This window comes from Rattus rattus, chromosome 6 (assembly GCF_011064425.1).
Source record: "Rattus rattus isolate New Zealand chromosome 6, Rrattus_CSIRO_v1, whole genome shotgun sequence".
NCBI classification, from domain to species: Eukaryota; Metazoa; Chordata; class Mammalia; order Rodentia; family Muridae; genus Rattus; species Rattus rattus.
Window position 1 is genome coordinate 152729021 of NC_046159.1, and position 11105 is coordinate 152740125.

The 11105-nt window shown below is 44.0% G+C and overlaps 1 protein-coding gene across 4 annotated transcripts in view; it reads right to left on the reverse strand.

Annotated features, from left to right (window-relative positions):
* The window catches only part of Srpk2 (SRSF protein kinase 2), a 160493-nt gene that overhangs the window by 65812 nt on the left and 83576 nt on the right, over nt 1-11105 (reverse strand). For all 4 annotated transcript variants that reach the window (XM_032907100.1, XM_032907098.1, XM_032907099.1 and 1 more), the window contains exon 2: nt 2007-2158. In XM_032907100.1, coding sequence (XP_032762991.1) covers nt 2007-2158 — 152 coding nt within the window. The remainder of the gene's footprint in view (nt 1-2006; nt 2159-11105) is intronic.

The window sequence follows — 11105 nt, forward strand, 5'->3', positions numbered from 1 at the left end:
CACACACAAGCAAAAGGTGTCACTATCTCTAATGTGCCTTATTGAGATTGACATTAATGCCCTTAAGATGTTTAGAGTTCCACAAATTTTACCTAGAATCAGCCCTAACAGGAGGATGCTTCATGCCTAGTCCTCTATTTGGGAATGAAATGCCCCCTAGGTTGGTTCAGAGGTCTGAAGAAATAGGAGAATTGGCTTTATATCCTGACACACACTGTGAACAACACACAGCATTCATGACAGCAACATAGAACTTCTCCCTGAAGAGAAGGGCTCCTGAGTAATGACTCCTACAGCTCCACAGCACACAGCAGTGCACAGCTCACACAACTGCAAGGTCATAACACAGCACTGCATAACTCCTTGTAACAACTGCATTTTCGAAACCAAGAAATACAGACACATAGGAGGATGATGAGCTCCTCTTTCTGTCTTTTCCAATCTGCATTTTTATCATTATTAGATGTCATAGACTCTGATGTCATAATAGTAACAGATGCTGGGAAGAGCCACTCTCTTTTCTAATGAAAATAGTGACTCCAGATGGTTCAGTGGATAAGAGCACTGGTTGCTCTTCCAGAGGTCCTGAGTTCAATTCCCAGCAACCACATGGTGGCTCCTAACATTTTATAAGTCCAGTTCCAGGAGATCAGATGCCCTCTTATGACCTCTGACGGTACCAGGTAAGCATGTGGTGCTCATGCATAGATAATTAGGCAAAACATGTAGACACATAAATTTTTTAAAATCTTTTTTAAAAAAAGGAAATGTTAATCTATGAGTAAACATCTGTCCTATGAAGAATAAGACTACAGGAGCTTAGTTCTTTTACTTCCATATCAGAATAGCCCCACCTTATTCTCAGCAGATAACTGGATTTTAACAGCACCAAGACGGCTTCCATTAGCTGACGAAAAACTACTAAGACACGACAGGCCTAGAGACTCACGAGGGGCTGACAGTTTGTTCACGCTCCATCTTCTGCCATAGCCTTATGTTATACAGAATCTGAGCTACATGCTTAAAATCTGCAGTAGGAAACTCTTTACCAACAACGCAGCAGCTCAGTCTGCAAGGAATAAGAGTCTAAGTGAGCAAGATGAGTAACAGGGACAGTGATCGATGAGCATTTTCGGGGAGACCTCCAGACTCCAGTCTACACAAAGGACAGCCAGAGTGTAGCCCCTGGGGTGCTCCATACTCACCACACAACACGCTGGCCACTTAGGAGTTCAACTGCACACTTTCAGCCTTTTTTATTTTTAAGATTTATTTATCTTATGTATATGAGTACACTGTCCCTGTCTTCAGATACCAGAAGAGGGCATCGGATCCCATTACAGATGGTTGTGAGCCACCATGTGGGTGCTGGGAATTGAACTCAGGACCTCTGGAAGGGCAGTCAGTGCTCTTAACCACTGAGCCAGCTCTCCAGCCCTACACTTTCAGTCTTAAGATCAATAAAAGAAGATTCTAATTTCCCAGGCAGTGGTGGTACATGCTTGCCTTAAACCCCAACAACTGGGAGACAGAGGCAGATGAGCCCTGAGTTCCAGGACAGCCTGAGCTACACAGAGGAACTCTACCTTAAAAAAAATAAATAAAAATAAAAAATAAAAAACAAAACAACACTAGTTTCTGTGTCTTCTGTAGAATCGTAGACAAAGTCTCTCTGTGTAATAAATGTGCATGCTTTCTTTCCACAAAAATGAGTTCTGTTTACTGTCACGCTCTACAGGGAAGGGAATGTTTCCCTTTCAGCCACATGAGAGTTACAACTGGCTTCTGTCAGAAGTCTGGTGCCTCCTCCGCCCATGCTCCTCTTGGATGACCTCTGTCTGTAATTATGAGGGATGAAATGTGTCTGAGCATGCCTACAGCGTGTGCACGCACAGTTCCCCTTCTCTCGCAGTTCTCGAAGACCTTCTGCGCTTTTAGCATCATTCTACAGTCAGCTTCTAAGGCTGATTTAATGATCAGTGACCCCGTGCAGCCCAGCACGTTACCTTTGCAGTAATCCGCGGGGTCCTCCTGCTCCTCATCATCTGACCCCAGAATCTCCTCCTCTGGCTCTGGGGGCACGGGGTCTGGCAGTGGTGGTGGCGGTGGCGGTGGTGGAGGAGGAGGAACTAAAGGAGCTTTCTGTTGAGGCTCCGGCCTGAAACAGCAGGAAAAAAATCTATTTACAAAAGGAAACTATGCATTATGGGCAAACGAGTTTCTTGGTTTAAGGAAAAACAGAACTTGTTGCGCATTAAGAAATGCTAGTTAAGGGGTTGGGGATTTAGCTCAGTGGTAGGGTGCTTGCCTAGCAAGCGCAAAGCCCTGGGTTCGGTCCCCAGCTCCAAAAAAAAACAAAAGGAAAAAAAAAAAGAAAAAAAAAAGAAATGCTAGTTAAATTCAAACAATGCTTATCACACAGGCAGGAAGGGTAGCAACTGTTCTGTTCATTAAGGAAGGAGTGTGTTACACTAGCATCTACTCACTCAGGAGTTCAATAATTTTTAAGGCTTGACAATGCTATAAAATTTTATTGTATTGAAAGAGTACCCTAGCCCAGAATACACAAGTTTGTAAATTATAACAAGGTCAGCTACAACAGGAAGGCTGCAAGCGTGTCCTGGGATGGTATATAAAACCAGGGCCAGGAAACTGCCCCAAGTGCTCGCACACTCACTCACTCACTCACCCACCCACTTGCTTGCTCACTCTCTCACTCAATCACTCACTCACTCACTCACTCACTTACTCACTCGTTCCCTCACTCACTCAATCACTCACCCGCTCACCTACTCACTCACTCACTCGCTCACTCACTCCTTACTCAATTACTCACTTGCTCGCTCACTCACTCACTCCTTACTCAATCACTCACTTGCTCACTCACTGAACCTGAGAGCCCGCCAGCCTCTGAAACACTGTTCTTAGCATGAGTTTACCATAACTAATGAACGTAACTTATCAACACCAAAACAAACTGCCACAGTAATAAAGGGAGGAAGGACAAGTGGGGATCAGGAGAAATCCCAGCGTCCTAGAATGGAGCAGAGCTGTGGATAACCTGGAAAGAAGAGGACAGACACAACCCAGTAATGGTGCCATCAGCAGGACAACTAAACAACACCTAAGTAAGTCACCCTTGCACATCCTTCCTCTCACTAGAGTGCAGGGGCACAGACATTAGGATCACAGTGGGCTGCAGACAAGGACAATCAACACAGCCTCACTGCCAGGAGGGGGCTCAAGTCCCAGTAAGGACTTGGGGAAGGGCACCATTTCCCTGGCTGCTTCAGAGACTGCCCTGAAGAATAAAGCACCCCAGGAACAGGGACGCAGGGACAGACACACGTCACAGCTTCTCCACGTCCCCGTTCACTAACAGGTGGGTCAGAGAGGCAATCGTCACACATTTCCCCAGGCAAACAGCCCAGAGAGAGCAGAATCCATCTGAGGAATCTGCTCACTACACTTAGGAACCTGCTAGAAATCTATGAGTGTAGTCAGATTCCTTGAATGTACTTCTATGTGGTTTCACACAGCTAATGTCCATTTCACAAACCTTCACAGATATCTGACACATGCAGTGCTAGTTAAAGGCACAAGTTTCTTACCTAGTTTACCACATGCCAGGAACATGCATATGCATAAATGTGTGAGCATGCATGCTGCAACCACCAGGAATGCACCTACACACTGCCAAAGACCTATCAAGAGGGCTGGCGCTTCACACACACGACTTCTCCTCAGCAGAACGGAAAGCACCTATGACCCTCAGGAACCTGTGCCTCACACTGATACCCAACTGCTGCACTGCCCACAGAGCTTAACAAACTTGCACACTTCTATTCTAGGAGGAGAGGCCTTAACGCCTTTTGGTAAGACCCACACTGAACACAGTGTTGGCAGCGAGTACTTGAAATCCAGTTCTACCGTCAGATGGCCGGTGTACCGTGGTAAGGGTTTTAATGTCCATGTGAACTACTGCTCATTCGTCCACCACATCAGGGCAGCGTGCTGCACAAGGCAGCAGCGGCCACTGACCACAAACAGCAGTGGCAGCAGGGAGTGGTGTTGAGAACTGAGGTGCGGGATGAGGTACACACTGGAATTCTAAAGCAGTGCAAAAACGGTAAAACACTTAGCATTTTTATGTCTTCCATTTTAAGATACCCTATACATGAGTTAAGGTCTATTACTAACATTAATTCCCTTGATTCTTTCTACTTTGTTTAGTGTAGCCACTGAAGTCTTCAGTTACAAGGAAAGTGCCCACTATGTTCCTACTGGGTGACAGATAATGCCCTGAGCAGAGCCGCAGCTCGGCCTCAGTCACCCTGAAGTTCTTCTTAGGACCCCCCACACAGTAAGGGACACCTCTACTCACAGGGTCACAGCACGCGCCAATGCACTATCCACACACATGCCCCATGAGTCTTCTTTGAATTCACCTGAACTTATTTACCACTGCTACATACAAGAAGGCAGGGAAGACACACTGAGTCATGCCCCTATATCTGAGGGGAAACAGTTTGTTCTTTCCTGACTTGAAAAACAGGGCCTTCCTGCAGAAAAAGCTGGCCTCAAACATGCTGTGAATCTGAAGGAGGGCTCGAACTACTGATCTTCCTGCCTCTGTCTCTCAAATGCACGGACTACAGCACGTACCACAAACCAGCTGATACAGTCTTCTTCTACAAAGTCCCTATGATTGCTGGGAAGTGTGCTGAAGTATCAACTATCTAAAAATCAAGGGAAGACAGGTTATCTCAGAAGCACAGGCTGTGAAGGGCACCGGCAAGTCAGAAGACTATTTCCATCTAAGCTGATGAATACCATCAAGAAGCTATTCCAGGACCAGGGCCAGGGCCAGGCATGGTGATACATGCCCAGACCTTGAGGCAGAGGCAGAGGCAGAGGCAGATGGATCCCTGAGATTGTGGCCAGCCAGAGGTACGTAGAGAGACTATGTCTCAAATAACAAAACAAAAAAATCTATTCTATAGAATATTAGAAACAAATAAAAAAGCAGAGTGGGGAGGAACTATAAATATTTTCTAAGTGTGTCAGGACAAAGGGTTTAAGAGAGAGATCTTCTGAACAAATAAAACTGAGATAAACAAAAGGTGCACTGGAGTGGAGCGCGGGGAGACTCGTGTGTGGTTACTGCTTGTTGAGCTTCCAGAGGACCAGAGCTCACATCTATGTTTAACTCCAACTCCAGGGGCTCTAACAACCTATTCTAACCTCTGCAAGCAACTAGGCACATGACATATATTCATATAGGTGCATACATAAGTAAACATAGAATCACTTTTTAGAAGAAAGTTAAATGTCTAACACACCATATAGAGATATTATTCTAGTGTGGATCAAAGACTTAAATGAAAGATCTAGAACTATTAAACTGTCAGGCAAACGGCACGGGGGTGATGACCATGATCGTGAGTTAAGCACTGTTTCTTACACACAATACTAAAAACAATCAATACAAGAAAAAATAGATAAACCACACTTCATTATAATTAAAACTTTTAAACAGGCAAAGTGGCTCAGAGGGTAACGGTACCTGATGCCCTGAGTTCAAATCCAAGCACCCATATGTTGGAAGAGAACAAACATTGCCAAGTTGTCCTCTGACCTCTAGATAGACAGACAATGTGGCATGTCCTCCCACCTCCTATAAATAAATGCAATAAACTTTTAAAACTAACACTGTGGGGGATGTGGTGTACACAGTTATACAATCCTCCCTTAAAAGTTGTTCATCCTACTTTCTGAGCCATAGTTTCTCCCTGGGGCCTGTGGCTAGCAGATTTAGCTAGGCTGGCAAGCCAGTGAGCCCCAGAGATCCTCTTGCCTACTCCTCAATACTGCTGGGATTTTCAGCCCCCACCATCATGCTTTGCTTTCGAAAGAAAAGCTTCCATCATCCCCCCCGCCAAGAGCAAACAAACAAATAAACAAACAAAAAGGCCAAGTGGCAGTATTGCACACTTTAATCCCAGCACAAGCAGGTGGATCTCTGAGTTGAAGACCAGCCTGGTCTATAGAGCAAGTTCCAGGACAGTCAGGCTACACAGAGAAACCATGCCCAAATAAATAAATAAATAAATAAAAAATAAATAAATAAATAATAGCATCATCAAGAAAAACAAAAGAGTCAATCCAACAGGAAAAATATTTCAAAAATTATGTAACTAAAAAAGAAACAAAAAGGAAGTTACTGAATCCGATTATAAAAGAACTCTTATAACAAAAACATTAAGACACATTGATATAAAGATGGATAAAGAAACCAAGATGTAGTTCAATGTAGGACACTTGTTCATCATTAACAAAGTTCTAAGTTCACTCACAAACACCAAGAACAGAGGATTAGGATGGATATTTCCAAAGAATAAATATGAATGACAAAAACACAAAGATGGCTAATGATATCATTTTGGCTGTTCTAATTGTTAACTTGACATAAATAATCTAGAATCAGATAGAAAGAGCATCTCAACAAGGAACTGTCTATGTCAAGCTGGACTCTGGGGACTCAGAGAAGGGAGTCTCTTGATTATGTTATCACTGAAGAAAGACCCAGGCCACCGGGTGGTACCATTCCAGTGAGATGCTGAACTCTTGGCGCAAAGAGCGGGTTGAATACCAATAGGCATGCATGCTTTATTTCTCTACATGATGTCTGACCGGTAATGATATGATTAGCTGTTTTAAGTTCCCTGGCCTTCAAGCTTCTGCAACATGGACCATAACTCGGAATTATGATCTAAAATAAACCCTTTCTCCTTTAGATGCTTTATGTCAGGGAGTTTTATCATAGCAACAGAAATGAAAATAGAATGGGCGTTCAGGAAAGGGAAATCAAAATTGCAAATGAATTGCCTCCCTACACCAAGGCAGCTATACTTAAAATATCCAACATTAAAAATGTTAGGGGAGGATGGAAAACATGGGCCTTCATATACTGTTGGTGGAGAATATAGCACAGCTTATTTTATACAGCATTCTGGAAAATTTTTAAAACTGAAGGGAAGGACTGAGAGGTGGCCCTCAGTTAAGAGCACTGGGGCTACTCTTCCAGGACCTGCAGGTTCAGTTCCAGCAGTCCGAGGGCAGCTCATGCCTGCTTTCAGCTTCAGTCCCAGGGGATCTGACGTCTTCTTCTGGCTTCTCTGGGCAGTGAACACTGCTGTGCATACACACATACAGGCCAAAACCCAAATAATAAATATTTCAAAGCTTAATTTTTTTTAGAAGAGCAATGGAGTTTAATGAGAAGGGGCTGAGTGGGTAGCGACTAGTGGCACATTTTGAGGACCTGGCTTGACCCTCAAGGCCCCCCTCACAATGGAGAGAACCCAGCAGAAAGGTTTCTTTACCCCTCCACGCACACAACAGCAGTCCCTCCAGTCAACATATCAATCAATCAATGCAATTTTTAAAAGGTTAAACACCATTAACACATTCAACGTCCAGTGCTAGGAATATACAGAAAGGAAATATCTCCACACGGAATCCTGTCCAGAGTGTTCCCTGCAGTGCTGCCACCGACAGTGAGCCATGTGCAGGCGCGTGTGCAGGTGTCCAGACGTCTCTGACTCTTAAACAGAGAACGTGGTACAGACTCACAGTCTAAGATTACTCCAGAATAACAAGAATGAAGTGCGGTGGGTGGCCTTTGACTGCACTGCCGTCACTGTGATCACAGGGCCTGTGGCTTCACTGTGAAACATGTATCCCAAACACAGTCCACAGACAGAAGACATCAGCAGATCTGCTGAGAAGAGGGGGACAGAGCTGCACACACTAGAATGGTGGTGATTCTAAGCTAGTCATGGTGATAGAATGGTGGTGATTCTAAGCTAGTCATGGTGATAGAATGGTGGTGATTCTAAGCTAGTCATGGTGATAGAATGGTGGTGGGATTCTTAAGCTAGTCATGGTGATAGGGAATGGTGGTGATTCTAAGCTAGTCATGGTGATAGAATGGTGGTGATTCTAAGCTAGTCATGGTGATAGGAATGGTGGCATTCTTAAGCTGGAATATGGTGATAGAAATGATTTAAGCTAGTCACAGTGGGATAGAATGGTGGTGATTTTAAGCTAATGGTGACAGAATGGTGGTGATTCTAAGCTATCATGGTGATAGAATGGTAAGATTCTAAGCTAGTCATGGTGATAAACGGTGGGATTCTAAGCTAGTCATGGTGATAGGGAAATGGTGGTGATTCTGTTGGGGTCATGGTGATAGAATGGTGGTGATTCTGCTGGTCAGTGTGATAGAATGCAGGGTGATTCTCAAGCCAGTCATGCAGGATAGAAACGGTGGTGATTCTAAGCTTAATGTAGATAGAATTTGGTGGTGATTCTAAGCTAGTCATGGTGATAGAATGGCGGTAGATTTCTAAGCCGGAGTCAGTGGCAGATAGAAATGCGGTGATTCTAAGCTAGTCATGGTGATAGAATGGTGTAGATTTCTAAGCTAGTCATGGTGATAGAACGTGGTGATTCTTAAGCTAGTCATGGTGATAGAATGGTGGTGATTTGTGGGGTTGGTGTGTGGTGGTGTAAGCTAGTCATGGTGATAGAATGGTGGTGATCCTTGTTTAGCCAGTCATGGTGATAGAATGGTGGTGATTCCGTATGCTAGTCATGGTATGAATGGTGGTGATTCTAAGCCAGTCATGGTGGATAGAACGGTGGTGATTCTAAGCTAGTCATGGTGATAGAATGGTGGTGATTCTAAGCTAGTCATGGTGATAGAATGGTGGTGATTCTAAGCTAGTCATGGTGATAGAATGGTGGTGATTCTAAGCTAGTCATGGTGATAGAATGGTGGTGATTCTAAGCTAGTCATGGTGATAGAATGGTGGTGATTCTAAGCTAGTCATGGTGATAGAATGGTGGTGATTCTAAGCTAGTCATGGTGATAGAATGGTGGTGATTCTAAGCTAGTCATGGTGATAGAATGGTGGTGATTTTAAGCTAGTCATGGTGATAGAATGGTGGTGATTCTAAGCTAGTCATGGTGATAGAATGGTGGTGATTTTAAGCTAGTCATGGTGATAGAATGGTGGTGATTCTAAGCTAGTCATGGTGATAGAATGGTGGTGATTGTAAGCTAGTCATGATGATAGAATGGTGGTGATTTTAAGCTAGTCACTTATGTCTAAGAATTACATTACATGAAAAGCACACAATTCATTGCCCCGCACAGGGCCTTTTAAAAATGTGGTTCTAAAAACTAAGCATTTCTTTCGGCACTAGGCTTCCGGGCTGTACTCATCATCTCTGTGCGAGGCTTTGCATGCATCCATGCTCTAACACAAGCCAGGGCCTGAGCAAGTCACCCTGGCAATCAGTTGGGCCCAAGCCCCTTCCAGCTCACTAGACTTTCACTTTTCTTCCTTTTCTCGGAGAAAATGCACATGTGAACTACATCTGCCAAGGAAAAGGGGCCTTGTTTATAGCTTGGGTGGTAACTGATATAAATTTAAAAAATATAATTCAATAATCTTCAATCAAAATTCAAAGAGGAGTTACAGACGGATTTGTTCAGTAGTATTAATATTTCAGCTGATTTCACATGAAATAAATCCTGATTTTAAGTCTCTCTCTTCCTCCTCCTTTATCTTCTATCTTAATGGGAATGTTAGGTTAGGAAACATCCAATTGGCGTTTCTACTTACAGACAGAATCAATAAATAATACATACACTTGTTCCCAAAATAGTTTGTTTAAAATGTTAATACTAGGTAAAGTGACAAGCGAGGCAAGAAAAAGAATAATTTCATTTATTTTTTTCCAATGAAAATGTAATTTCTAAGTTTCTTATAAATCAACATAGATGTGAACTGTTGTGGCAAGCAGAAAGCTAACATGAACCCTGGTGGCTCTCAGCATGTGAAACCCCTGCTCCTCTGGGAGTCGGTAGAACTGAGAAGGTAAGACGTGACAAAGCTCTATGGCCAAGGAAACATGACTTGACTGAACAACCAGGAACTAAACAACCAGTGCTTTCTTTATTTGGTCACAGGAAAGTAGAGATGTGGTCAAGCTAGCCCAGAAGAAAGCAGACAGCCATCTGTGAATGGCCAACGAGGGCCACAAAAAAGCTGAGCATCTGTCAGCAGTGTGTATGAGTGACAGCAGTGTGTATGAGTGACAGCAGTGTGCATGAGTGACAGCAGTGTGCATGAGTGACAGCAGTGTGCATGAGTGACAGCAGTGTGCATGAGTGACAGCAGTGTGCATGAGTGACAGCAGTGTGCATGAGTGACAGCAGTGTGCATGAGTGACAGCAGTGTGCATGAGTGACAGCAGTGTGCATGAGTGACAGCAGTGTGCATGAGTGACAGCAGTGTGCATGAGTGACAACAGTGTGTATGAGTGACAACAGTGTGTATGAGTGACAGCAGTATACATGAGTGACAGCAGTGTGCATGAGTGACAGTAGGGTGCATGAGTGGACAGCAGCGTGTGCATGGACTGACAGCAGTGTGTGTAAGGGAGTGACAGCAGTGTGCAACAGACTGGGACAGCAGTGTAAGGAGTGACAGCAGTGGTGCTGGAGGACAGCAGGGTGGCGAGTGACAGCAGTGTACATGAGCGGACAGCAGTCCCCAGCTGTCTACAAAGGATGGTAGGGCAACAAGGACCTTCATCCTCTCAACAACTCTGGAGTTGCAGGAGGTTGAGGCACACGAGAATTGCAGGCTCAACTGACACCTTCATTTTACTCCAAGGACAGAGCCAAGTTTACCCTCATCTCCAATATATAAAACTAAGTTAATGGATGCATGTGGTTTGAAGAAGTTGTGTGTCGTTATCTGCTTACTGGAGAAGTTCCTCAAAATGTACCACAGCAGCTCATGTAGAAATAACAGACCTTGTCTCAAGAGAAGACTAGGGTTCATTTAACATAAATGAAAGAGCAAAAGGGCCTCAACTGGGTAAGCAGGAATGAGTCAGTTCTTTTTCAGACACTGAAAGAGATGGACACGTTCGGTGGGAGGTTAAAGTCTGGAACAGAAAGGAACAATTACCTTTCACATTTAGAACATCCTAGCAATACGTAACTGAAACTTGAAGCATACCAG